Consider the following 25491-nt stretch of genomic DNA (forward strand, 5'->3'; position numbering starts at 1 on the left):
ACACGTACACAACTTTTTAAGTATGGCTTGCGGCAGATGGAGGCCTGTGACTGATGTGTCAGGCCAGGGGCAGATTTCATGCATCTAGCCTGGGGCTATAGCAAGATATATCAATACTGGGAATCGATAATGAGGACATTAATGCAAGTTGTATCAGAAACGGTGCAAAGTGAACCCAAGGGACGCCTACTGGGGTATGTCAGCCCTCTGAAGTCGCGAGATGGTAGCAGTTGCCTCGTTACTAGCAAAGAGAAGGGTCGCCATTCACTGGGGGAAAAACAAGTCCGACTATAATGCAATGGGTTCAAGATACAGCTCACTGGAGGGACCAGTTGGAGATATATGCGGAAGAACTCCCCCAGTCTTCCCCACCTAAGAATAATTGGGCCCCCATAACAGCTTATCTTTTGGCGATACCAGATGAGGGGTACGAATGATGACAGTAACGGGCTCCAAAGTATGATTAATGCACGGATAATACATATATATGTTGGGAATTATTATATGAAGAAGAAATGTGTAAAATGGTCATGAGATCCTGGGATGCATTATGGGCAATGGTTGTAAGTTGTGTTAAGATGTTGTAACATGAAAATGTTCAATAAAAAAAAAAACATTATTCAAAGGATACATGCCTTAAACTGTGCTTTTTTATTTTTTAGCATCTGCTGCAGAACTACATATATTCAGGTGACAATACAAGAAGTTTCTGGCATGCAGCAGTGTTTGATGGATTACCTGATAGCCGAGCAGAAGAGAAGATACTGTCAGAATATATTTCCAGGTGCAGGAGGTAATACAAGCAAGCAGGTGTCATTGTTTCAATGATTAAGCTCAGGCAGGGAGCAGATAGGACTTTCAACTTGGTGATGAATACAACCGGGACTTCTTAAACCCAGTAGGGACCCCCAATCATAGATCTTAGAATCTGGCATTTGAAAAATCTCAGCTGGCATTAAAAGTGATGGTTTGCCTCCAGGCCTCCCAGGAATGATTTAAAAATGTAAATTCAACTCTAAAGTGAAACTGAGATTGGAGTACAGACGTGGTATTTATGGTCTATGCTGGCTGGAAGAAGGGATGTCTTGCCTACGCTTTGTCGAATTAAAATCTGTGAAACTAAAAAAGTATCTCCACACATTTGCTGTTCCTGTTTACACCATGGCACACCTTTAAACAGGTATACTGGGCACAAACAGGGACAGGCACCCTATTACAATTACAGTAATGTTCTGCTTTCAGGGCACCAGCGAATCATTCAGTTAAATATGGAGCAGCTGTTTACCAGCCACTCCGTGTTTCAAAATGCATGCGGTAACCCCCCTGCGCTTTAAAAACGGGAGAGAGATCCCCTAGCAGACGGGTGAGGTGAGTGGCTGCAACTGCCAGCAAGGGGATGTTCGGGGGGTCCACAGGACATCTTTTATCCCCTCTAGAGGACTAGCTAAAGAAGGCCCACTGACAGTGAACCATTCTTTTGTGGCACACTGCAAGTGCGCCTCCTCTGCGCCAGCGTCCATAATATGGTGCATGTCCAGCGGCGGGCTGTCTTCCTCATTTGCATAGGGCCACGCCCTCATTCAAACAAGGGAACACCCTCTTAAGATAGCGCTAGTGCTGTGTGTGTGCCAGTGCTAACAGTATTACAGAAGGGGCTGCACAAGCATCTGCGGCACTGTCAGTGAAACCGTAGTCCCTGGTGGCACACAAAGCAGATCCCGGGGCACTATGCGTAATACGGCCCTTGTGGTACTCTTCTACATAACCATAAATGCCTTTGTGAATTGGCCCTAAAATGTCTGGAACAGGGAAAAACGACATATACACTGAATAGTGGTTTGCAAGGGTGCAAATAGAAAGGGCTGCGTCCTCTTTGCACTTTTAGTAATAGGGCTTTGGATATTTTGCAGCAGATTCACAAAGGCATGTAAGAACACGTAAACCAGTACTCCAGTAGTACTACTTCGCATACTCATAAATGTTTTTCTGAATCCGCCCACTCGTTTCTGCTGTACGAGACTCATAAAAACAAAACTAAAACAAGCACATCTGGGAAAGGAAATACTCCTGGTGAACGGGGACAAATATACAGTGCATGTCGTAAACATGTGAAATATATGCAGCACCGCATCACTAATTAGCATTGACTTCAGGGTTCCTAAACACAGTGAAGCTGATTAACAAAAGCAGCGTGACAAAATGGGGAAAATGATGCTACTAAAAGTAAGCAAGCAACCAACACTGGAAAGTAGTCTTGCAGCCCCTCAAACTACATCCTCAGCATGTGTGCCATACGGGTCTTTGATCACAGGTCAGAAACATCTAGGGAACGAAAGGAGTGGGCTGCCAAAGATGAGAATATATATTTTTCTACTGAGTTTTAATACTCGTGACACTTCAATAATCATGCCACTTTCTACTGAGTTGCAATACTCAGAACACTCAAATTTCTCTGTGGTCTGGTTTGTGTTTTCCAAGAAAAAGGAAGTGAGCCCTCACCCGCCACCCTAGGAGGCATGCTTCATCATTGGCTTGCTTGAGTTGAGGAATACTGTGTAAGTATCCAGGCAGAAGACTCTTTTGATAAAGGTGTGACTACAGAGGTCTCCCATGATATTGCCTCTATGGGGCTCCAGTGGAAACCCGCTAGGGAATCCTACATCACAAGCACTATAAACACTGTTGTACCTATAACACTGTTATGAGTGGGCATGCATAGGTATGGGTTTGATTGGGCCTCCTGCACCAACACCCGCCTTGGCCCTATAAAATCTTGATTCACCAACAGGTGTTGAGATGTTCTGGAAGGAAGGCAGGGATCCAGGTCCTTAGGAAAGCCGATAGCCTCAGTATAAGGCCAATGAAACACAGCTGAACATGTCGACTGGGGAGTTGAAGACCACTAATTATCCTCATTATTGAAACTTGCTATGATTTTAATATTATCATAGATCACCCTAATAAAATAATTGAGGGTTTTTTTATACACAGTATTAAATTCTATTGCTGGATCCCCATATTATCAGAAAAGTCCTCCGCCTAAGACCTCCTGCGATCCCAGACCCCACCGGTACCACCAGAGATGTGGCCTGTATGAGGAGCAAAGCAATGATGAAGCGTTCCACCTAGACTGGTCAGAGAGGGTTGGCTTTCTTTTTCTTTGCGAAACACAAATCAGACTGCAGAGAACCTTCAAATTCTTCTAAGCAGTATTGAAACTCAGTAGAAAAATATTTAATTTCATATCCTGATTGTTCATTTTTGTATCTTTATATTTGATCAGAGGAATCTGTTTTTCTGAAAGTTGCCATATTCTCTGGCTATCACTTTTCCCTTATAAAACAACCAAGATTCTATGCAACCATTGGAGCCTCAGGTAGGCATAAGGTGAGCATCCATCAGGCTTTTGCACTGCATTGCAAATCATTAGCTCTGAATCCAGTGCAGTATGCCAGCACCTATGCCAGTTTGCTGCAGGAGACTCTGTGTTAGATTCTGGCTGTTACATTCCTGGTTCTACCAGATAGTCTACTGTACCGGTAACACTAGGACACCTCCCTTCGTTTCATAACGCAGGTTCCGCCAGTTGAGGACATTGCCTGTCACACCAGGGCTATTATCGTAGGACAGATATATAACTTGAGGATGCTGGACAGAATTCCACATGTGCACATCACCTATTTCCCCCACAAAAGACGGATTACTGTAAAAATAAGCCCCGAAAAGGTGCTTTTTCTGCCCAAGTGTAATTTGGAGAGGACCTTCAATGGTGTAGCCCTGGTTCACAACTTTCCTAGCTAATTTTTCTGCATTGAGAAATACTTGCGTCACCCCTGTGTCAGAGTCCCAGGTGACACATATGTGCTGCCTCCTCACTGATCCATACCCTAAGTCCTTGAACTGCAGTCCTTTGCCCCCCACAAAGACAGAGAATGGAAATTCGCCCTGATTCACGGAGAGCTGGATATAGACGCCGTGAGTTGAGTTGTTCACAGAAAAGAGTCCATGGTGGCGCGTGTGCTCCGTGAATGCGCGGAGGCAGACGGTGAAGCTTTTCAAGGGAGCGGTCATTTCTGGCTCCAGAGTCACGTAGGCCGATTCACTTGGGAAGAGGAATAACGAGCCGCCTAAGTCTGGGGAGGAAGGAAACAAGGTATGAAAACTGTGCATAACCATGGGGGGGAGAAAGAGAATACATGTAAGTTATGGGTGTACACAAATTTTTTTATTTATAAAGGGATTCATTCTTGACTTTATATACATTGACAAAGGCAAAAAGACCAGCCCTTGTATGAGGCCTATAGGGCATAGAGATAACACAGCCGAGAGTCTGGGCGCCATTTTGTATGGGTGCAAAGTAACCCCACTTAAAGACATCCTGGCCTTACATGGGCAGGGCCAGCAGCATGGGTGCAGACACACGTCAGCACTAAGCTGCCCAGAGGAGGCAGTGCTGGGAAATGCCGCCCTTCGGCTCAAAAACAGAATGTCTCCTTTGGCCCTTAGCATTTGAAAGGACCAATCAGGGCAACAATCCAAGGTTAAAACGTGCACAATGCCTGCTGCAGGGGACAATGGACCGATGAATCACCCCTGCTGCATGAGTTGAATTCTATTTCCCAGAAGGCCTAGGGCTATTGTCATGAAAATATGTGTACATTTTGGTCAGTTTCCCCGATCTGACCCAAATGTCGCTCTGTTGTATCCCGAACGACCTACGGGGTGGAGGCCTGGATACAAGTTTAGGAAACAAAGGTTGTCCAGTGCTGCACTTGGTCAGCAAAGGCTCTCAGGAAAGTGGGATTCTTTGAGGAGACACCACTTCATCAGTACATCTCACAGCAGATACTGAGATGAATCTTGTTTGTCCTAAAAAGTAGGCATCATCTGTTCCTATCACACTAATCAGTGGACCAGAGGGGGCATCGAAATGCACGAGAAGGTGGCGTTCCCATTGCAGCGTCTTGTACGCCATATGTCGAATCACTGCAAGAGCACTGCACCATCTGCGTTTCTTTTCACTTTTATCACTGTGTTTCATACTGTACTTCACATGATTTGTTGTGGCACGATTGAGACAGGAATCCAGATTTGTTTTCTTTCTTACAATTCAGATGGGATGGAACTGCATTTTTAATTTGTTTTTAGGTTCCTCTTAAGTTCAGGTGAAGCCTCCTTATGCGAATGAGTCCCACATGACTGTTTGGAATATATACTTTGTTCCATATTTAAGAAAAAGTGGCTCATCAGCTCTGATGCGACACTTTTCTTGCGCCCCCCCTTGCTGGCACCTAACGATACCACGGTTGCACCGTATTTACAATTCGGCACACTATGGCAGTTGTTAGTACAATGGCGTCAACATTTTTGATGCTACTGTGGCGCTTTGCTACACTAGCGTAAAAAAAAAATACGCTAGTGCAGCAAAGTGCAAGGAGGCCCACGTGTTACTGTGGGAGCGTCATTTTAACGCCTACTCTGAGCAGGCATTAAAAATGACACCAAAAATGAAGCAGTGACATCTTTTCAATTTCACTGATCCATTTTTGTGGGCCTCCTAGCACCAGAACACCCCCCTTGCATACATAATGCCCCTCATTCTAACTTCGGCAGGCGGCGGGCGCCGCCCGCCGGGCGGGAACCGCCACTTGGCCGCTCCGCGGTCAAAAGACCGCGGGGGCCATTTCGACTTTCCCGCTGGGCCGGCGGGCGACCACCAAAAGGGCGCCCGCCGGCCCAGCGGGAAAGGCCCTGCAACATAGAAGCCGGCTCCGAATGGAGCCGGCGGTGTTGCAGGGGTGCGACGGGTGCAGTTGCATCCGTTGCGATTTTCACTGTCTGCAAAGCAGACAGTGAAAATCCTGCTGGGGCCCTGTTAGGGGGCCCCTGCACTGCCCATGCCAGTGGCATGGGCAGTGCAGGGGCCCCCAGGGGCCCCACGACACCCGTTCCCGCCATCCTGTTTCTGGCGGTGAAAACCGCCAGAAACAGGCTGGCGGGAAGGGGGTCGGAATCCCCATGGCGGCGCTGCATGGAGGATTCCCCCAGCCGGGGGAAATCCGGCGGAAAACCGCCGGGCCCGGCTGGGCAACCGCGGCTTCACAGCCGCGGTCGGAATACAAAATGAAGCACCGCCAGCCTGTTGGCGGTGCTTCAGCCGGCCTCCACCCTGGCGGTCATAGACCGCCAGGGTCAGAATGAGGCCCAATGTCTGGCACAAGCATAATGTGGCGCAAGGGGTTACAAGGTTGCGCAATGCATGCGTTGCGCCCCTTTGTAAATATGGTGCAGCAGAAAAGCGACTCGAGCGCCGCCTTAGCGTAAAAAAAATGACGCTGTGGCGGCGCTACAGTGGAGCTAGGTGCTCTTAAACATGCCCCTTTGTCCCTCTGTCTGGTGGACATCTCATTGTCAAATATTTACAGGTATGGAGAGAAGCCTAATTTACTTTATCAGGTGCTTTGCAAATGTGTCTCCTTTAAAAGGGGGATTTGGCTGACTGTTCCCTATAAGTGTAATGCCTTTGGATAGGCTTATCTTTTTTAAATTCTGAACTTTATGTTACTTTAAGAAACAGAGACAATCTTAGCCCGCTCCTGTGTTGATAACACATGTGATGGTGTCCTCCAACAGATGTGTGTCCCTTCCATAAATACACTTAGGGCAACTTGCTGTAGCAGCAATAGAAAACATTTCAGACAAGGGAAAGTCGCAAAGAGGTGGAAAACCCTTAATTGGGATGGCAGTAACCTAGCAGTCATGCACATTTTAGCCACACCCAGGTCATAAGGATGACCAGAGAAGGCAGCCTTCATCACAGCAAGCTTTGTGATGCCAAACAACAGGGCCAGGTGGAGAAGAGAAAGGAAGGAAATACACCCAAGGATAGAGGTGACACTCACCACCCACTCTTGGTAGGAGGCACGCGAAATAGAGAGTCAATAGCAAGCTAAGCATCAAATCAGTAGATGGTGTCCCCCACCAGGTCTGAGGCCTTTAAGGCTTATAAACGATTATTTGAGAATTACTGAACATTAACAATAAATATTTTGCATAAATGTTTGACTATATTCAAAATATTTTGATAATCGCCATTATGTCCACCTACAAGCGGAACATATCCGTTTTTGTAAATAAAACTGTGGCTGTTGAACTCCAAACACTGTGTGGAATCTTTCAAAATGGAGGCCTGGGTTTAACTGGATGAGTGCCTGAGGTGGTTTAATAGTTGTCGCCAGTCGGTCGCTTCAGATTGCTGCGAATCATAAGAAAGAGCAGAAGGACAGCAAAGAGTGCACATGTTTGGGGCAGAATGAGGAAGTCATGAATGCATGAGAAGATGGGTGCCATGGAAGCAAAGACAGTGTCCAGGGAAGGGAGGAGATTAAATATGGGATATGTGGGAGAGGATTCATGGGCATAAGAAAGTAAAAAGGGGGAGCAAGCATGCAGAATTAATGTAAATAAAGAGCAGAACAGTGAAAAGTAGGTAAAACATGAGGGGGGGAGGACTGAAGCAGATGGGCGAATGGAAGTAGAGATGGAGCGAGCAGAAGAAACATTGAATATAAGAGTTGTTGAAGTCACAAAATTGGGAAGATTAAAGATTAGTAGAGTGAGATGAGGGGGGTACATGACCAATCAAAGTAGAATTCCGGATAATGGGAGCAGAAGGGAACATAAGGACCATGGGAGATACTAAAGTGAAAGTGGGAAGAGGAAAATAGTGATGTAAGAGAAATTTAATTTATGTAGCACTAGCATGTTGCTTTTAGCCACAAGTTATATGAAGTGGGGGGCGTGGCTAAACAGGCCAAGATGGCGGGCGCATAATTCGTCGGCTCCGGAGGGGCCTACCACTAATCCGATGAATCGAGCCCAACCCTGGGGCCACCGGCGAAGGTGCTGCGAGCGGAGGCCGTTGGAGTTGACGGCGGAAAGTGGTGCCTGGTTTCCGGACCTCCGAGGCGATCCCAGGCGATGACGGCGGGGTGGCCCTGACGCGACGGAGGGAGTGGTGGCGACTTCGGACTCGGAGACTCCTGCTGTTGGAAGCACGGGTTGTCTGCTCTGGACCCCGTGGGTGCTGTGGACCCGACCTGCTCCGGTGGCGTGGGCGAGAGAACGCGTGGTGTCCTCCACGCGGCGTTCCCGGAGGGACGGGGTTGCAGGCTGGAGCTTGGACGCGCGGTCGGCGCTGGGCTCGGGGCCCTGGGTTGAACAGCCTTAGCGGCGGAGTGGAGAGGGCCGGGGGCCGTTCCGGTCTCCTTGGTGGTGTGGGGGCACCGCAGGCGGGCAAGGCGGGTCGCCCATCTGCTAGCGGCACCGTTTGCGGGTCCGGATCCCTCACGGAGTCCGGTGTGAGGAGGCTGCTACCACCGGCTGCGCTGGGCTGCCGAGAATACAGCGGCCACCGGTGGTGCCCTGAAGAGAGTCTGAGCCCAATAGCCGACAGACTCGAGGAGCCCCTGGAGGCAGTGCGAGGCCGACTGGCCCTGTGAACTTGGGGGGGGGCCCTGCGGACCCTGATTCATGCCCTGCGGCGCTGAGTGAGACCTCACGTTGATCCCATAACTGGCCTTGGAGGTTAGGCATAGCCAGGCCCAGGCAGTCTTATATAAGCGCAACGGGCACACAAAGAATCTGCTACTCTATGACGGCCGAAGGAATGGGCCGCTAATGGACCAGGACACTGCCGCTCAAACATAGTAACTTAGGCTGGGCGCACTCGAATCTGGGACAGCGGGTGTCTGCGGTGTCGCAGTAAAGGGCCGCAAGCCACATTGACAACCCTGGTATAAAGCCCTCCAGCGCCGATGACCTCCAGGAACCGGCGCAGAGGTAAAGCTATGGATCGCACAATATCTGCCGACCGCAGTGGGGGGGGCCTGCAAGACCTCACGCAGTCTAAAGTCCAGGACACTCTGGACAAAATTTTGGGTGCAATCGAGGATACAAAAGCAACTCTACAGTATGACATTAACCAGGTCGCAGTGGAAGTAGGCCTCCTACGGGCGGACCACCAAAACCTGACGGACAGAGTTAAGGAGGCGGAGGTCACTCTAGCGGATCTCACACCGAAACGAAAGGATCTAGCGGCCACAGTGATGAATCTAACGGATAGAGTGACGCGGCTGGAACAGAGGGCAGAGGATGCGGAGGGGAGAAACCGAAGGAACAATGTACGAGTGGTAGGCCTCCTGCAAGGTGCGGAAGGCACGAATATGGTAGAATTCCTTGAAGAGTGGTTGCATACAGTTGTAGCGTCGGGACGACTGACACCGTTCTTCACACTGGAATGAGCGCATTGAGTGCCCTCAAGACCCCTAGCACCTGGGAGGCCACCCTGAGTGGTGGTAGCCAGGTTACTGCACTACAAGGACAGAGATATCCTGCTCCAGAGGGCTAGAGAGGTGGGTCCCTTTAGAGTGGCGAATGGAGAGGTGACACTGTTTCCGGATTTTACAATCAATGTCCAAATTAAAAGAGCTTCGTTTTTGGCAGTGAAGAGGGCCCTTAGGGACGAAGGGATCCAGTACTTGCTTCTCTTCCCTGCAAGACTGAGAGTGATCGTGGAGGACAAGACCACATTCTTCCAGAACCCTGAGGAGGCATGGGAGTGGTTGGAGGCCCGTGGAGGGCAGGGAGGGCAGAGAGGGCAGCACGCGAGACCAAGCAACACTGAGCGCGGGTTTCACGGGGGCCCAAGGAGGCAGCGGAACAGAACCCGCCCTTGTGCCGAACCAACACATACCCAAAAGGAGTTGGGAAAGATAGAGGCCCTGGAGGCGGAGGCCTCCATGAGTAGAAAGGCATCCCCACTGGAAGGTAATGGGGGAGACTCTGATGGCACAACCGTCTCCTCAGTGCAGGGTTCCGGCTATTCCGGGCCGCCCCCGAGGGTGACTCCGCAGACAGCGGATGAACTGGGATAACTGTGCCCATAAACTGGTCCTGTGTGGATAGTAGGCCCCGACTGGCATGGATCTACCCCCCTACCGGCTTCTCGTCCACTCAGTTAGACTGGCGAGAACTATATTTACTCTGTTGACAAAGTTGCACTGTTGCACTGTTTATTTGGGCAGCCTACTGTTGGCGAGGCGCTCTGCGGATGGGGAGTTGGGTCTTTCTATTCATTTTGAATTTTGATGGTGCTTTGGGTGTTGTGGATTGTTTATTTGAGGCATTTGAAAATGGACAAGGGGGAGTGGGATACAGAGGGAGGTGGTGTGGTCCGCAATTTTCTTGATATATCTATATGACAGATTACAATTTCCTAACATGGAACATACGGGGGATGGGGTCACCAGCTAAAAGACACAGAATATTGTCCCACCTAAAGAGGAGAGGTATACATGTAGCAATGCTGCAGGAGACCCACTTGACCGCAGGTGAGGCAGAGAAACTGAGGCGTAGATGGAGAGGGCAGGTATTCGCCAGTAAGTATTCCGCTTACTCCAGAGGAGCACTGGTCTGGGTTCGTGCTGGAGTCCCTTTTGAGGTAGTATCTACTGACATAGATCAGGAGGGCAGGTTCGTGATAGTGGAGGGGAAACTTCAAGGAGTTCCAATTGTTCTGGGTAGTATTTACGCCCCTAACCAGGATCAGATCCCCTTCCTATAGCGTTTATCGAGCCACCTTACTCGCCAGCAGCATGGGGAGTTGTTAATTGGGGGAGACTTCAATAGCATACTGGATATAGACCTGGACCGCTCTACTCCACCGCTGCCAGGAGCAGTAACGCATAAAGTAGCTAAAAAACTGAGAGAGTGGGTGCACGCCTGGGGCTAGATTGATGTTTGGCGCGAGCAGCACCCTGACAACAAGGACTACTCATATTACTCAGCCCTTGATCGGGTACAAACCAGGATAGACAGGGTGGTATGCTCAGCCAACCTAGCGCAGGGAATGACCCATTCCGAATATTTGGACGCACCTTATCTGATCACAATCCCCTGTTGCTCACCTGGAGGGTGACTGAAGACAGACCCCCCATACCGCTGTGGAGATTGTCACCAGCTGCACTGGAAGACCAGGCATACAGAGAGGCGCTCCTCTTATATCTGACAGACCACATTAATATTAATAAGGGATCTGCCTCCTCCAGATACATGGAGTGGGAAACACTTAAAGTAGCAACGAGAGGTTACAGTATAGGACAGACGGCCGGGACAAGACGCACACTGGAACGGGAGCTGATTAGACTAGAGAAGATCATATACGAGGGGGGAAAGAGAGGGAGCAGTGGGGCGCCAGAACAGGAGGAGTATGAGCAAGCGAGGAGTTCCCACTCTCAGGTTGAAGAACAGCTCCGATGCCATTGCATGCAGAAATACTTAGCCTCGGTGCAGGCTGAGGAGGGCAGGTCTGGTAAGATGTTGGCCTGGTTGGTGAGGCCGGGAGGGGATGGGGCGCCCATTGTGAGTGTACGTGATATGGAAGGGGAGCGCAGATTCAGGCCGGGCCCCATAAATGACGCTTTTAGAGATTACTATACCTTCCTGTATAGGAATCCGGACAAGCACGGGACAGACAGCCTAGATAGTTTTTTACACCCGCTCCCATTGCCTACCCTGACGCACGAGGAAAGGGATAGGCTGGGGTGGGGGGCGGTGACAGTGGAAGAGGTACAGGAAGCCATTTCGCAGCTAGCTCCAGGGAAGACACCGGGTACGGACAGTCTCCCAATGGACTTTTACAAGAAGTATGCAGCGCGGTTAGTCCCCCAGTTGGTGGAACTGTACGCAGAGGCATTACACCGTGGCCTGCTACCAGATCCGCTTAGGGAGGCCTTGGAGGTCCACCTGCCCAAGTTGAAATCGGGTGAAGCATCCGTCACCGATTTTCGTCCACTATCAATGTTGAACAGTGATTTCAAAATTCTCAGCAAGATCCTGGCCAATCGCTTGCTTCAATCTATACACACATTAGTACACACAGACCAAAATGGGTTTGTCCCGAACCGCAGTACTTCGCTGAATCTCAGACGCCTCTTTGCCATCTTACAAATGCCGAGGGCGGAGAGACCCCCATTGGGGATGTTACTTGCAATAGATTTCGAGAAAGCCTTTGACTCGGTTCAATGGGACTACTTGAGGACAGTGATGCTTAGGATGGGTTTGGGGGAAGGATGGGTAACGTGGGTGGACCTGCTATATGCAACCCCACTAGCGAGAGTGAGAACGGGTAGGACGATCTCATAGGCTTACCCTATATGCAGGGGTACCAGGCAGGGATGCCCATTATCACCATTAGTATTCGCCCTGGCTATTGAGCCCCTGGCGGCCCAGCTACGGACAGATGGCGTGGGTAGGGGAGAGGAGTGGGGACAGAATGAACACATTATCTCACTCTATGCTGACAATATTCTAATCTGTCTCAGAGATGGGGAGTCTGGGCTCCCCTGGGCCCTGCAAACTCTAGACTATTTTGGAGGTCTTTCGGGACTACACCTCAATAGGGGCAAGACATTCGTCTTACCCATGACGGTGGGTTGTGACCGCCCCTCCTCGTGCCCGGGGGACGTGGTATGGGCACCGCACACTTTTAAGTACCTGGGTATACAGGTGTTCCATGACATGAACGACCTCCGTGATGGGAACGTCAGTAGAACGCTCTGCTCTCTTCGGGCGTCTGTTGGGTTCTGGCGGTCACTGAAGCTATCCATAATGGACAGAATATCATTGTCTAAAATGATTATGTTACCTTGCCTACTTTATTACTTCGCTAATCTGCCAGTGCTGATCCCCTCGTCGTGGTTCCGAGAGTTGAATACCCTGCTCAGGGACCTTATCTGGGATGGAGGTCGAAGGCGCACAGCGCTCTCAATTCTCCGTAGGCCGACCCTTGAGGGAGGACTTGGTGCCCCAGATTTTGAATTCTATTACCTGGCATGCCAGTTACAATGGACCTCCAGGTGGTTTGCAGGAAAGGGTCACCTGGATAGATGTACTGCCAATTGCGAGAAGAGTAACGATTGGATCATAGCACAAATTATAAACCGGAGGGTGGAACCCCAGGAAAAAAGTGCAATGACAAAGATAGCCTTAGCCTGTTCGAAGAGATGCTCGTGGCAGGTGGGGGTGGGCCTGGCTTACTCCCCTGCCTTACCATTATCGGTACTAACGTTAGATACGGTGGAAAGGAACCTGATGGGCACTGGATTGGGAGTATGGACGAAGGCGGGGTGGAGACAATTGGAGGCCTCTTCTGTGATGGGGTGTTGAGACCTTTTCCCGACCTGATAGACAGTAGCAGGGTTCCACGTGGACAGTTCCTTTTATATCATAGGTTGATACACATTTTAAGGGAACATTGGGACACGGTTAATGCGGAGCCCGCCACACACTGGGTCTTGCACCTCTTGCTAACATCGGGAGAAGATACTCATTTAATCACTAAACTGTACAGGGCTCAAACTGAAGGTATATTAGACCCATTACAATCCCAGAGCGAGAGATGGGAAAAGACACTGGGCAGGGACTTGTCGGACACGGAATGGCGGAAAGTACTAGCATATCCACCGGTGGTCTCGAGGAACACGCAACTACGATACATCCAATACAATTATATCCACAGGACGTACCTCACTCCACATCGTTTGACTCTTATATATGGAGGTGTCCCTAAGGTGTGCCCCAAATGTGATGACATAGATGCAGATTTTGAACACATGATGTGGTGCTGCCCTGAGCTCCAGCGGGGCTGGGTGGCGGTGATGGTCGACCTGAATGGCCTGTTAGGCGTGGAACTGACCTTGGCCCCGGATGTGTGTCTATTGGGTCTGAAAGCGGGATTACCAATTGGGAAGGTAAATGACCGCTTTCTGGATTTAGCCCTAGTGCTATTCAGGAGGTTAATTGCTTTGGGTTGGAGGTCACCCAGGTGCCCTTCTTTGACTGAATGGAGACGAGACGTGTCGAGATGGGCTAGGGCTGAATTGCAAGTGCAAGGAGGCACGGGGCCTGCGCCAGACTCCCATTGCCCTGGCGTGGGAGGAAGTGTTGACAAAATGGGAGCGCATGGTGAGAGGTGAGGGAGCTACTGCAGAGGGGGCGGAATGACATACAAGATAAGGAATGAAGACAGCAGAGGTGTGAAGGCACATTGTATATCATAATGAGCTGCATGGAAGGGAGCAGAGTCCAATATTAAGCGAGTGAAGGGGGTAGTTGGCTACCGGTCTGGGATGTAGGTCCTCGAAGATACTGAACAAGGAGGTGTGGCATAGTGGTAAAGTATCGAACTGAGTGACCTCTGATGCACAAAACAAACTGACAGAGATTGAGCGAGGGACTAGACCCCACCTTGGTAAAGATACATTGAGGCATTCTCCAGCAACTAGAATTTACCCGCTCAAAAGTGCAACATCATGTGAATATGTTGTTTCGAGTTCGACAAAGAGTGTTATGTGCGCAAAAGAATGATAATATGGTATATGACAGACATGATTATGTATGTGCAGCACCAACAAGTACAGTACCGGGGACATACAAACGAGAAATAATGATATAGTAACAATGTGATGTAAATGTTAGATCGAGGAATATGTCCAGAAGTTGTAATCACTGATACCCAAGGGTAAGGTAAGAGTCTGTAATGCCATACATTGATTTGAGTCTGTACAACAGCAAAATGTTAATAAGAACAATTAAAAAAAAAAAGTTATATGAAGTGCTGCAAACAAAAATTGAGAATCTATAGCAGGATTCAGAAAAGGCAAACACAGTCAGTGCCATTGTCATTTCTGTATAGATGATCACTTCCTCTAATGGTACCTTGAAGCACTGCTACGTTGCAGCCAGTCAACCAGGGTCATGCATGAGTGGATGAGGAGGAGGTTGGTTCACGTGCCATGTAAGTACTGCAGAGTGTGTTCTTTGATTGACTTCTGGAAAGATACCTCAATTGCATTGCAAGCAGTGCAGCAGATGCATGTGACTATGACGGTGTGGAGAGCTACCGGATAGCCCGTTTTAGCACAGCACTGAGGAAGGGGTGTGGAGTCTAGTTGCACATAAGTGTGGGTTTTGGAGTTGGGCTTCATGTATGTGATGCATGTCAAGCTCAGGGATCTGTTCTGATCATGGCACACTGTGTGGAATCCAGCTAAGATAGAGGGTGGCTGGTCAGGGTTTACCCATACTAGATCCACATGCCTGAGGACTGTGGAAAAGGGTCTATTGAATGTTGTAGGAGGGTTCTGTGTATTTGAGCCAGAGATATGTGAGGGCAGAATGCACTCTGACTATAACCCAATGAGCCATACTCTGAAAAAAGGCAGCTTGTATCCAGATACATTCCCTTTGTTTAACAAGAGGTCAGATTTGGCTGATCAAAGTCTTGTTACAGTGAGCGTCTCAGGCGCATAAAAACAGCCATCTCTTCTGATTAGGTTCCATTTGTTGTGAGCATCATGCACTTGGGGGAAAGAGGTGGCAATTCACAGGTGGTGTCTGCAGTAGAAGACTACAATCCACATCCATTCTACCCCTCTGCCCACTTATTAAATACCTTCGACCCTACATAGTCTACCGATTCTTCCATCTGGCCTCCCAACTCTTACTTATGATGCCATGCAAAGCCACTTTGCGTGGCTCTGAATGGGCTCACAGATTTGGAGTAAGGCAAGGCAGTCCAAATAGCTGCATTGCATTACTCTAGGCAAAGGATGCATTCTGTGGGCATTGCGGTGGGTGTTCCTAAGCAGCACCCATCAATTTTGATGCTTCCCCAGATTCACCAACCCTAGTAAACCTGAGGATGCACCAAAATGTTACGCCTCCTTCTATGTGTAAATGTTAACCATGGTGCAAGGGTGCCTGTGTTGGTGCTAGGCAGCCCATTGTGCACTAGCACAGGAGGAAAAGACAAGAATGCACTGTGTTCCTTAAATACAACGCATTCTTCCCTTTCCAAGTAACGCAGCGCAGCAAGGTGACTTGTGGTGCTACGCCACTTTTTGTAAATCTGGGTCTATGTCTTCTTGTTTACGTCTCTGTACCTGATATCAATCAATCAATCAGTAATTTGTTAAGCGCGCTACTCACCCGGAAGGGTCTCAAGGCGCATGGGGAGGGGGGTGCTACTGCTCGAAGAGCCAGGTCTTGAGGCGCTTCCTGAAGGTCAGGAGGTCCTGGATCATACGTAGATTGGCGGGGAGGGAGTTCCAGGTTTTGGTGGCAAGGTGGGAGAAGGATCTACCGCCAGTGTGGTACGGTGTATGCGGGGTACCCTTGCGAGGGCGAGGTTGGCAGAGTGGAGCTGGCGTGTCGGAATGTGGAAGTTGAGATGCTCGTTGAGGTATGCCGGTCCGGCGTCCTGGAGAGCTTTGTGAGTGTGGATTAGGAGTTTGAAGACGATCCTTTTGTTGACGGGTAGCCAGTGGAGGTCTCTGAGGTGGGCTGAGATGTGTTTGTGGCAAGGAAGGTTGAGGATGAGTCGAGCTGAGGTGTTCTGGATGCGCTGGAGTTTCTTCTAGAGCTTGGCCGTTGTTCCCGCGTAGAGGGGGTTGCTGTAGTCCAGTCTGCTGATGACAAGGGCGTGGGTGACCGTTCTTCTGGTTTCCACGGGAATATATCTTACAATGTAACAACAGGGTTTTGGCCTATGTTCTTTGATAAAGTGATGTAATTCTGAAGTAACTGATAACATACACCTCCCTTCAACTGATAAAGAGACCCTCTGAATCACAAAGCCATTTCTGCTCCTAATTCTGATTTATAAGTGCAAATAGCAGGATCTTAGCAACAACTGCCTACAATTACACAGTAGTAAACCCCTTTCAGGGGTGTGAAGTGCACATTTCAAGGCGCAGTTTCACTTTTAAGTTTGTGAAGGCCCACATACTTGTGAGTTTTTGAACATTCACAAACTCTTAGGTGGTCTTTTCCCACCCTGGAGACACCTGGAGTTTTAATCCGGCAAACATCTGGAGTAACTCACCTTCTAAGAATAGAAGAGAAATGGATTTCACCCAAATCTGGTGGGGTTCTAGGAAAGGGGTTTTCTGCAGGGGAAACGTTTTTTGCATCTCCCTCTTGATTGAGTAAACCTTCCTTGATGAATTCCTCAATGTGACTTCCATTGAGACCACCATGAACCCTTCAAACTCTAGGGGATGCACTGGAAAAATTGTTGTCTTCTTATAGTTGATGATAAGTCGCAAGTCTTGTAGAGGGTCCACTGCCATTGTGACCTGCTTGGACACCACGTCCTATTAGTGTACTATGAAAAGGATGAAGTGTTGTTATGAACATGTGTTTGGATGTTATTGTTAGTTCATTTTGACAAACTCTTTGTTCATTAGAATTTATCGTTTTATATATAAGATATTTGCTGCCCTTGAATAACTGACTGGGAATGGGTCAAACATTAACCTTAATCCATGGCACTCCTCCTCAAATGTGCTCTATATGTATCAGCTTCCTATTTAAAGGTCCCTAGCGAAGTAAATAACCTAAAATATTAGCACCCATTGCAATCTTGTTTTACGCTACTTTGCTCTTTTATATTTTTACTCTTATAATATTTTAGGACTACAAATTCTGAAGAACCCCTCAAATGCCTCCAATGCTTCCACGATACCCAGTTTTTACTGGTTTATTGTCTCTGCGCACTATACCACTGGTAATCAGTGCTAAAGTGCAAGTGCTCCCTATATAAATTGTACTGTTGATAGGTTCATCCATGATTGGCATATTTGATTTACTGGTAAGTCCCTAGTAAAGTGCACTAGAGTTGCCCAGGGCCTGTAAATCAAATACTACTAGTGGGCCTGCAGCACTAGTTGTGCCACCCACATGAGTAGCCTTGTAACATGGCTCGGACCTACCACTGCAGTCTGTGTGTGCAGTTTTAAACTGCCAATTTGGCCTGGCAAGTGTACCCACTTGCCAGGCCCAAACCTTCCCTTTTATTACATGTAGGGCACCCCTAACGTAGGCCCTAGGTAGCCCCATGGGCAGGGTGCAGTGTATTTAGAAGGTAGGACATGTGCTGGTGTGTTTTACATGTCCTAACAGTGAAATACTGCCAAATTTGTTTTTCACTGTGCAAGGCCTATCTCTCTCATAGGTTAACATGGGGGCTGCCTTTAAATATTATTAAAGTGCAGATTCCCTTTAACAGCAGATAGAGACATGGAGTTTGGGAACTCACAATTTAAAAATACATCTTTTAGTGAAGTTGGTTTTTAGATTGTTAGTTTGAAAATGCCACTTTTAGAAAGTAGGCATTTTCTTGCTTAAACCATTCTGTGACTCTGGCTGTTTGTGGATTCCCCATCTGGGTCAGTTTGGTGGTTGGGCTATTGTGAATTCCCTCTAGACAGTGTGTAGGAAGTTGGCTCTGTATGTGCTATTTCAAAGTAAGGAATAGCATGCACAGAGTCCAAGGGTTCCCCTTAGAGGTAAAATAGTGGTAAAAATAGATAATACTAATGCTCTATTTTGTGGTAGTGTGGTCGAGCAATAGGCTTATCCAAGGAGTAGTGTTAAGCATTTGTTGTACATACACATAGACAATAAATGAGGTACACACACTCAGAGACAAATCCAGCCAATAGGTTTTTATATAGAAAAATATCTTTTCTTAGTTTATTTTAAGAACCACAGGTTCAAATTCTACATGTAATATCTCATTCGAAAGGTATTGCAGGTAAGTACTTTAGGAACTTCAAATCATCAAAATTGCATGTATACTTTTCAAGTTATTCACAAATAGCTGTTTTAAAAGTGGACACAGTGCAATTTTCACAGTTCCTAGGGGAGGTAAGTATTTGTTAGGTTAACCAGGTAAGTAAGACACTTACAGGGCTTAGTTCTTGGTCCAAGGTAGCCCACCATTGGGGGTTCAGAGCAACCCCAAAGTCACCACACCAGCAGCTCAGGGCCGGTCAGGTGCAGAGTTCAAAGTGGTGCCCAAAACGCATAGGCTAGAATGGAGAGAAGGGGGTGCCCCGGTTCCGGTCTGCTTGCAGGTAAGTACCCGCGTCTTCGGAGGGCAGACCAGGGGGGTTTTGTAGGGCACCGGGGGGGACACAAGCCCACACAGAAATTTCACCCTCAGCAGCGCGGGGGCGGCCGGGTGCAGTGTAGAAACAAGCGTCGGGTTTGTAATGGAAGTCAATGGGAGATCTAGGGATCTCTTCAGCGCTGCAGGCAGGCAAGGGGGGGATTCCTCGGGGAAACCTCCACTTGGTCAAGGGAGAGGGACTCCTGGGGGTCACTCCTCCAGTGAAAGTCCGGTCCTTCAGGTCCTGGGGGCTGCGGGTGCAGGGTCTCTCCCAGGTGTCGGGACTTAGGATTCAAAGAGTCGCGGTCAGGGGAAGCCTCGGGATTCCCTCTGCAGGCGGCGCTGTGGGGGCTCAGGGGGGACAGGTTTTTGTACTCACAGTCTTAGAGTAGTCCTGGGGTCCCTCCTGAGGTGTTGGATCGCCACCAGCCGAGTCGGGGTCGCCGGGTGCAGTGTTGCAAGTCTCATGCTTCTTGCGGGGAGCTTGCAGGGTTCTTAAAAGCTGCTGGAAACAAAGTTGCAGCTTTTCTTGGAGCAGGTCCGCTGTCCTCGGGAGTTTCTTGTCTTTTCGAAGCAGGGGCAGTCCTCAGAGGATGTCGAGGTCGCTGGTCCCTTTGGAAGGCGTCGCTGGAGCAGGATCTTTGGAAGGCAGGAGACAGGCCGGTGAGTTTCTGGAGCCAAGGCAGTTGTCGTCTTCTGGTCTTCCTCTGCAGGGGTTTTCAGCTAGGCAGTCCTTCTTCTTGTAGTTGCAGGAATCTAATTTTCTAGGGTTCAGGGTAGCCCTTAAATACTGAATTTAAGGGCGTGTTTAGGTCTGGGGGGTTAGTAGCCAATGGCTACTAGCCCTGAGGGTGGGTACACCCTCTTTGTGCCTCCTCCCAAGGGGAGGGGGTCACAATCCTAACCCTATTGGGGGAATCCTCCATCTGCAAGATGGAGGATTTCTAAAAGTTAGAGTCACTTCAGCTCAGGACACCTTAGGGGCTGTCCTGACTGGCCAGTGACTCCTCCTTGTTGCTTTCTTTGTTCCCTCCAGCCTTGCCGCCAAAAGTGGGGGCCGTGGCCGGAGGGGGCGGGCAACTCCACTAAGCTGGAGTGCCCTGCTGGGCTGTGACAAAGGGGTGAGCCTTTGAGGCTCACCGCCAGGTGTCACAGCTCCTGCCTGGGGGAGGTGTTAGCATCCCCACCCAGTGCAGGCTTTGTTACTGGCCTCAGAGTGACAAAGGCACTCTCCCCATGGGGCCAGCAACATGTCTCTGGTGTGGCAGGCTGCTGGAACTAGTCAGCCTACACAGACAGTCGGTTAAGTTTCAGGGGGCACCTCTAAGGTGCCCTCTGGGGTGTATTTTACAATAAAATGTACACTGGCATCAGTGTGCATTTATTGTGCTGAGAAGTTTGATACCAAACTTCCCAGTTTTCAGTGTAGCCATTATGGTGCTGTGGAGTTCGTGTTTGACAGACTCCCAGACCATATACTCTTATGGCTACCCTGCACTTACAATGTCTAAGGTTTTGCTTAGACACTGTAGGGGTACCATGCTCATGCACTGGTACCCTCACCTATGGTATAGTGCACCCTGCCTTAGGGCTGTAAGGCCTGCTAGAGGGGTGTCTTACCTATACTGCATAGGCAGTGAGAGGCTGGCATGGCACCCTGAGGGGAGTGCCATGTCGACTTACTCGTTTTGTCCTCACTAGCACACACAAGCTGGCAAGCAGTGTGTCTGTGCTGAGTGAGAGGTCTCCAGGGTGGCATAAGACATGCTGCAGCCCTTAGAGACCTTCCTTGGCATCAGGGCCCTTGGTACTAGAAGTACCAGTTACAAGGGACTTATCTGGATGCCAGGGTCTGCCAATTGTGGATACAAAAGTACAGGTTAGGGAAAGAACACTGGTGCTGGGGCCTGGTTAGCAGGCCTCAGCACACTTTCAATTGTAAACATAGCATCAGCAAAGGCAAAAAGTCAGGGGGCAACCATGCCAAGGAGGCATTTCCTTACACAGTGGCACAAAGGGAGCTGGGGTGTAGCTTGCATATCCTGATGAGCCATCTGAGCTAGAGTGGAGGGAGGAGTGGTCACTCACACCTTGAAGGGCGGTGCCTGCCCTCACACAATGCAGTTTCCAACCCCCTGGTGTGTGTCTAGGGCCTGGCTTGGACAAGGAAGGATCTTGCAAACAAGTGAGACTTTCCGTTGAAGTTTGCGAGCTTCAAAGGCAGAAAGATGTATAAGTATTGGACCCAAAACCCTAGACTGTTAGAATCTTTCTGGAATCAAGAGGGACCTCTGCCAAGGAGAAGAACTGAAGAGCTTGAGGAGGGGTTCTGCCCTTTTGCTGTAATGTTTTGCTGGGTTGGCCTGCAGTTGCTGTTTCTGCCTTAAAAGAGAGCAAAGGGTGAACTTTGGTGTGTATCCTGCTTGAGAAAGTTCTCCAAGGGCTTGGAGTAGAGCTTGCCTCTTGTTGGAAGTCTCAGGGATATCAAAGACTTCAGTTTCATCTGTCTACAGCAATGGGAACTGTGTGTTTTGTGCTGTTCAAGGAGAAGAATCACTTTGACGCCGTCAACGATGCCGCTGGCCTGCACCGTGACCTGCCACTGCCACCACCACACAGAGCCACACTGCACCGCTTCGCACCACGACCCTGGTTTCATTGACGCCGTCATTTGACGCTGCCACCGAGCCACTGATTGCACCGTGACCTGTGGACCCCGCATCCCGACATCGCCGTGCTCACACTCACACTGCAGCCTGGGTATCCCAGACAAAGCTGCTCCTGCTGACACCGCTGCCTGAACTGTGGCCTGTGGACACCGCTTGTGAAGAACACAAAGCACCGTCCCATCCTGCTCCACAGCCCCGGCCCACCGACACCAGCACCATCGACTCCAGTGTCGTCAACCGACGTCCCTGTCTGCACCACGACTCATGAACGCTGCACGGAGCCCGTCCCGCGCCGCACCGCCGACTTGGGCCTACTGACGGCAGCGCTTCAGCAATGATGCACCGCTGCCTGCACCGTGACCTAGTGACACCACACGTCTCACGCCCCGCTTCACACCGAAGCCCTGGTCTCACCAACACCGCTAGAACACCGTCACTGAGCCACTGCCTGCACCGTGACGTGTGGGCACTGCACATCACACTGTCCCACTTCGCACGGCAGCCCTGACGCAATCCACACCAGCGCTCCTGACTTCATCAGCCCTGAGTTCAATACGCAACACGTGTGACTTCAAGGGCCCGATGACCCCCGCACTGACTCAGGAACCGACACCGCAACACCAGCAACACCGCTCTCTGGATCTCATTGCGAGGATCACAATGCCCTGCAATTCTATGGTACTGTTTGCAGGTCTTCCCGACATCGTAGTTGGCCTGCGATGACGCGTCCTGCATGAACTGTTGGTTTTGTTGGTCACGACACCATGATAGCACCAGGTGGAGCTATCGACTTCAAGGAACTGCATGTTTAAGTTAATTCTTGCAAAATTCATATCTTTATTACTGTATGTTGAAATTTTCCCCTTTTGGCCTTGTTTTACACAGATAGATATTGGCTATTTTTCTAAAACTGGTGTGGTGTCCTTTTGTAGTGTTTTCACTTTGTTACTGTGTGTTACGTGCAAATGCTTTACACCAAGCTACCAAGGGGGTGAGCAGGGGTTATCTGAGCGGGTATCTCCCTTATCCTGACTAGAGTGAGGGTCCCTACTTAGACAAGGTGCAAACCTACTGCCAACTAAAGACCCCATTTCTAACATTGGTTGTCAGCGGTGAGGATAGGGCTTGCATTTGCACTTGACCTACAGTGATTGGTGTACACTACTACCATATCACAGAACACAACATGCCACATACAGATTTTTGGTTTTGATTTTTCCTCTTGACCTATTTTTGATCTTAAGTTCAAGGCCAACTTCCAACAACATCATGTCTCAGTCAAGAGCATCATCAGTTGCATTCCAGGATTTGGTTTTTGAGGAGGATAGGGTAGAAACCTATACCATGAAGGAACTAAACGCAGTTTGCAAAAACCTCAAAGTCCAGGTCAGGGGCCTCACCAAGAAGGAGGAGCTACAAAAGGCGCTGAGGGCATGCGGAGCAGCCAGAGCTGCCAGTGGGCACTCCGAGGAGCCAATTGGAGTGGCCGTGGAGCCAAGGGAGAATGTGTTGGGGATGCAGGAGCTGCAAGGGGGGGTACCCCCCAGGTCAGACAGCAGTGGTGGTTCTAAGGGCCTGACTCTAGAGGAACTGGAAGACAGGAGAGAAGCCAGGCGGCACCAGATAGAGTTGGAGAGGTTAAAATTGGAGGATCAAAAAGAGAAGCGAGCCATGGAAGAAAGGAAGATGCTTTTAGACCATGAGCTCAGAATGAAGGAGCTGGGTCAGAGGAGCAGATCCAGCAATTATGGTGGCAGCAATACATCACTACAGTCAGAGAGAATAGTACACATTCCTAAGAATGTAGGAAGAGAGTACAAGAAGGGAGACAACATCCAGAGGTGGTTTCAGGGATATGAGACATCCACCCATATGAATGGGGTCCCTGAGAAGAATTGGGGAGCAGGATTGTGGAACCAGTTCACAGAGAATGGAAGGGAGACTTTGCTAGCTTTGGGTAAGGGGTACAACCTCACCTACGCTGACCTCTTCTCACCAGTTGTGGCCTCACTACTGACCAGTACAGGTATCAATTTAGAGGGAGTAAGAAAACTGACTCCTAGACCTAGTTGGAATGTGTAGATTTGCTTTGCGGAGCACTGGATGGTTGGGTGAAGGTCATTAATGTGACAGATTTTCAGGGGATGTACAACTTGATCGCATGGGAGCACTTGTCTAGTCTGTGTTTTGCAGAGCTGCGCCAGCACTTGACTGACCCCAAGAAACGTGCTCTGGAGACGGACCGCTGGGTGAGTATCAGGTCCACAAAAAGGTTTATGGGGGACTCCATCAAAGGTGGGCAGGGTTCCCAGCAGCAGAGTGGGGGGACAAGGGTAAACAAAAGGAGTTCTCCAAAGGGCCCAATCTAGTAACCCGGGTAAAAATTCCCACCCCCCAGGAGATCAGAAGCAATGGGCCTCTTCAGGAAAGCCTGAAGAGGCGGGACCCTGTAAGTGCTTCGCTTGTGACCAGGTGGGTCACATGAAGGGGGATCCCAAATGTCCAGAGTGGACACAACCACAACCAAGGGGCTGGCCAGTGTAGCGCTTGGGGAGGAGTTGGTCCCAGGTGGGTGGGCGCAGCCCATCGAGATGACCCTTGTCTCACTAGGGGATGGTGAGATGGTCCAGTGAAACCTAATGCCTGATAACACTAAGAAATACAGGCAGTGGGTGACCATCAATGGGCAGAGGGTAGAGGCTCTCAGAGATATTGGAGCCAGTGTGACTACGGTCCGGTTTCACCTGGTGTCTGAAGAGCAGATAGTCCCCAGTGCATTCCACCAAGTAGTTGCAGTGGACAACTCGGCGTGCCAGTGTAGGGTGGCACAGCAGGTTCCCTGAGGGTAGCTGTGTATACCGCCATGCCTGTTGACTGTTGGGGAACGACCTGGAGACTTCCGCATGGATGGAGGTGGAGCTTAGGTCAAACTTGGGGATGTTGGGGTTTCCAGAGTGGGCGTGTATGACCCCTCAGTCCATGGCAGCCACTCAGGGTGATCGGACAGACCTGGAGCCTGAAACAGTGACCAAGGTGACTGCCAAGAGAAAGGGCAAGGGGCACGGGAAACCCGCCCCAGGAGGTCCCATGGTCTGGGAAGAGGCTGGCCTTGAGGGGGAAGCCCTGGCACCTACAGGGGAACAAGTGGCCAAACTGGGCGACCTACCTGAGCTGATCCATTGACAGCAAGAAAGGGGTCCCACCAGGGAGGAGTTCTGCACAGAGCAGAAGGTATGTCCTACTCTTGTAGGTCTTAGGACGCAGGCCGAGGACCAGGCAGCTGGCGCTGAGCCCAAGGATCATCTGATCTACTGCGAGAATGGTCTACTGTATAGTGAGCCTAAGGCTGCTGAGCCTGGGGCAGCCTGTGTGCTGGTGGCACCCCAGCGCTTCAGAGCTTTTCTACTGGGTTTGGCTCATGATGTGCCTCTGGCAGGACAGAGCAAAACCTTTTACAGGCTTATAACTCACTTCTATTGGCCCCAAATGAGAAGAAATTCAGATACATTCTGTAGAACCTGTCAGGTTTGCCAAGCAAGTGGCAAATGTGGAGGGAAATGCAAAGCCCCCCCTCCAACACTTTCGAGCGGGTTGACATTGACATAATAGGGCCTCTGGACCCCAAGACAGCCCTAGGCAGCAGGTTCATCCTGGTCTCGGTCGACGATGCCACCCAGTACCCAGAAGCTATCCCACTGAGGACTGTGACGGCACCTGTTGTGGCCCGGGCACTGATAGGGATCTTTACCCAAGTGGGTTTCCCCAAGAAGGTGGGATCTGACCAGGGTACCAACTTTATGTCCGTGT

General features: G+C 49.7%; 1 protein-coding gene across 1 annotated transcript in view; it reads right to left on the minus strand.

Moving 5' to 3' along the window:
- Positions 1-628: 628 nt before the first annotated feature.
- The window catches only part of LOC138260402 (mucosal pentraxin-like), a 34525-nt gene continuing 9662 nt past the window's right edge, over positions 629-25491 (minus strand). Inside the window, exon 3 of the mRNA XM_069208846.1 lies at positions 629-4133. Within this exon, the coding sequence (XP_069064947.1) occupies positions 3529-4133 (605 nt within the window). The 3' untranslated portion in view covers positions 629-3528. The remainder of the gene's footprint in view (positions 4134-25491) is intronic.

This window comes from Pleurodeles waltl, chromosome 9 (genome assembly GCF_031143425.1).
Source record: "Pleurodeles waltl isolate 20211129_DDA chromosome 9, aPleWal1.hap1.20221129, whole genome shotgun sequence".
Taxonomy (NCBI): Eukaryota; Metazoa; Chordata; class Amphibia; order Caudata; family Salamandridae; genus Pleurodeles; species Pleurodeles waltl.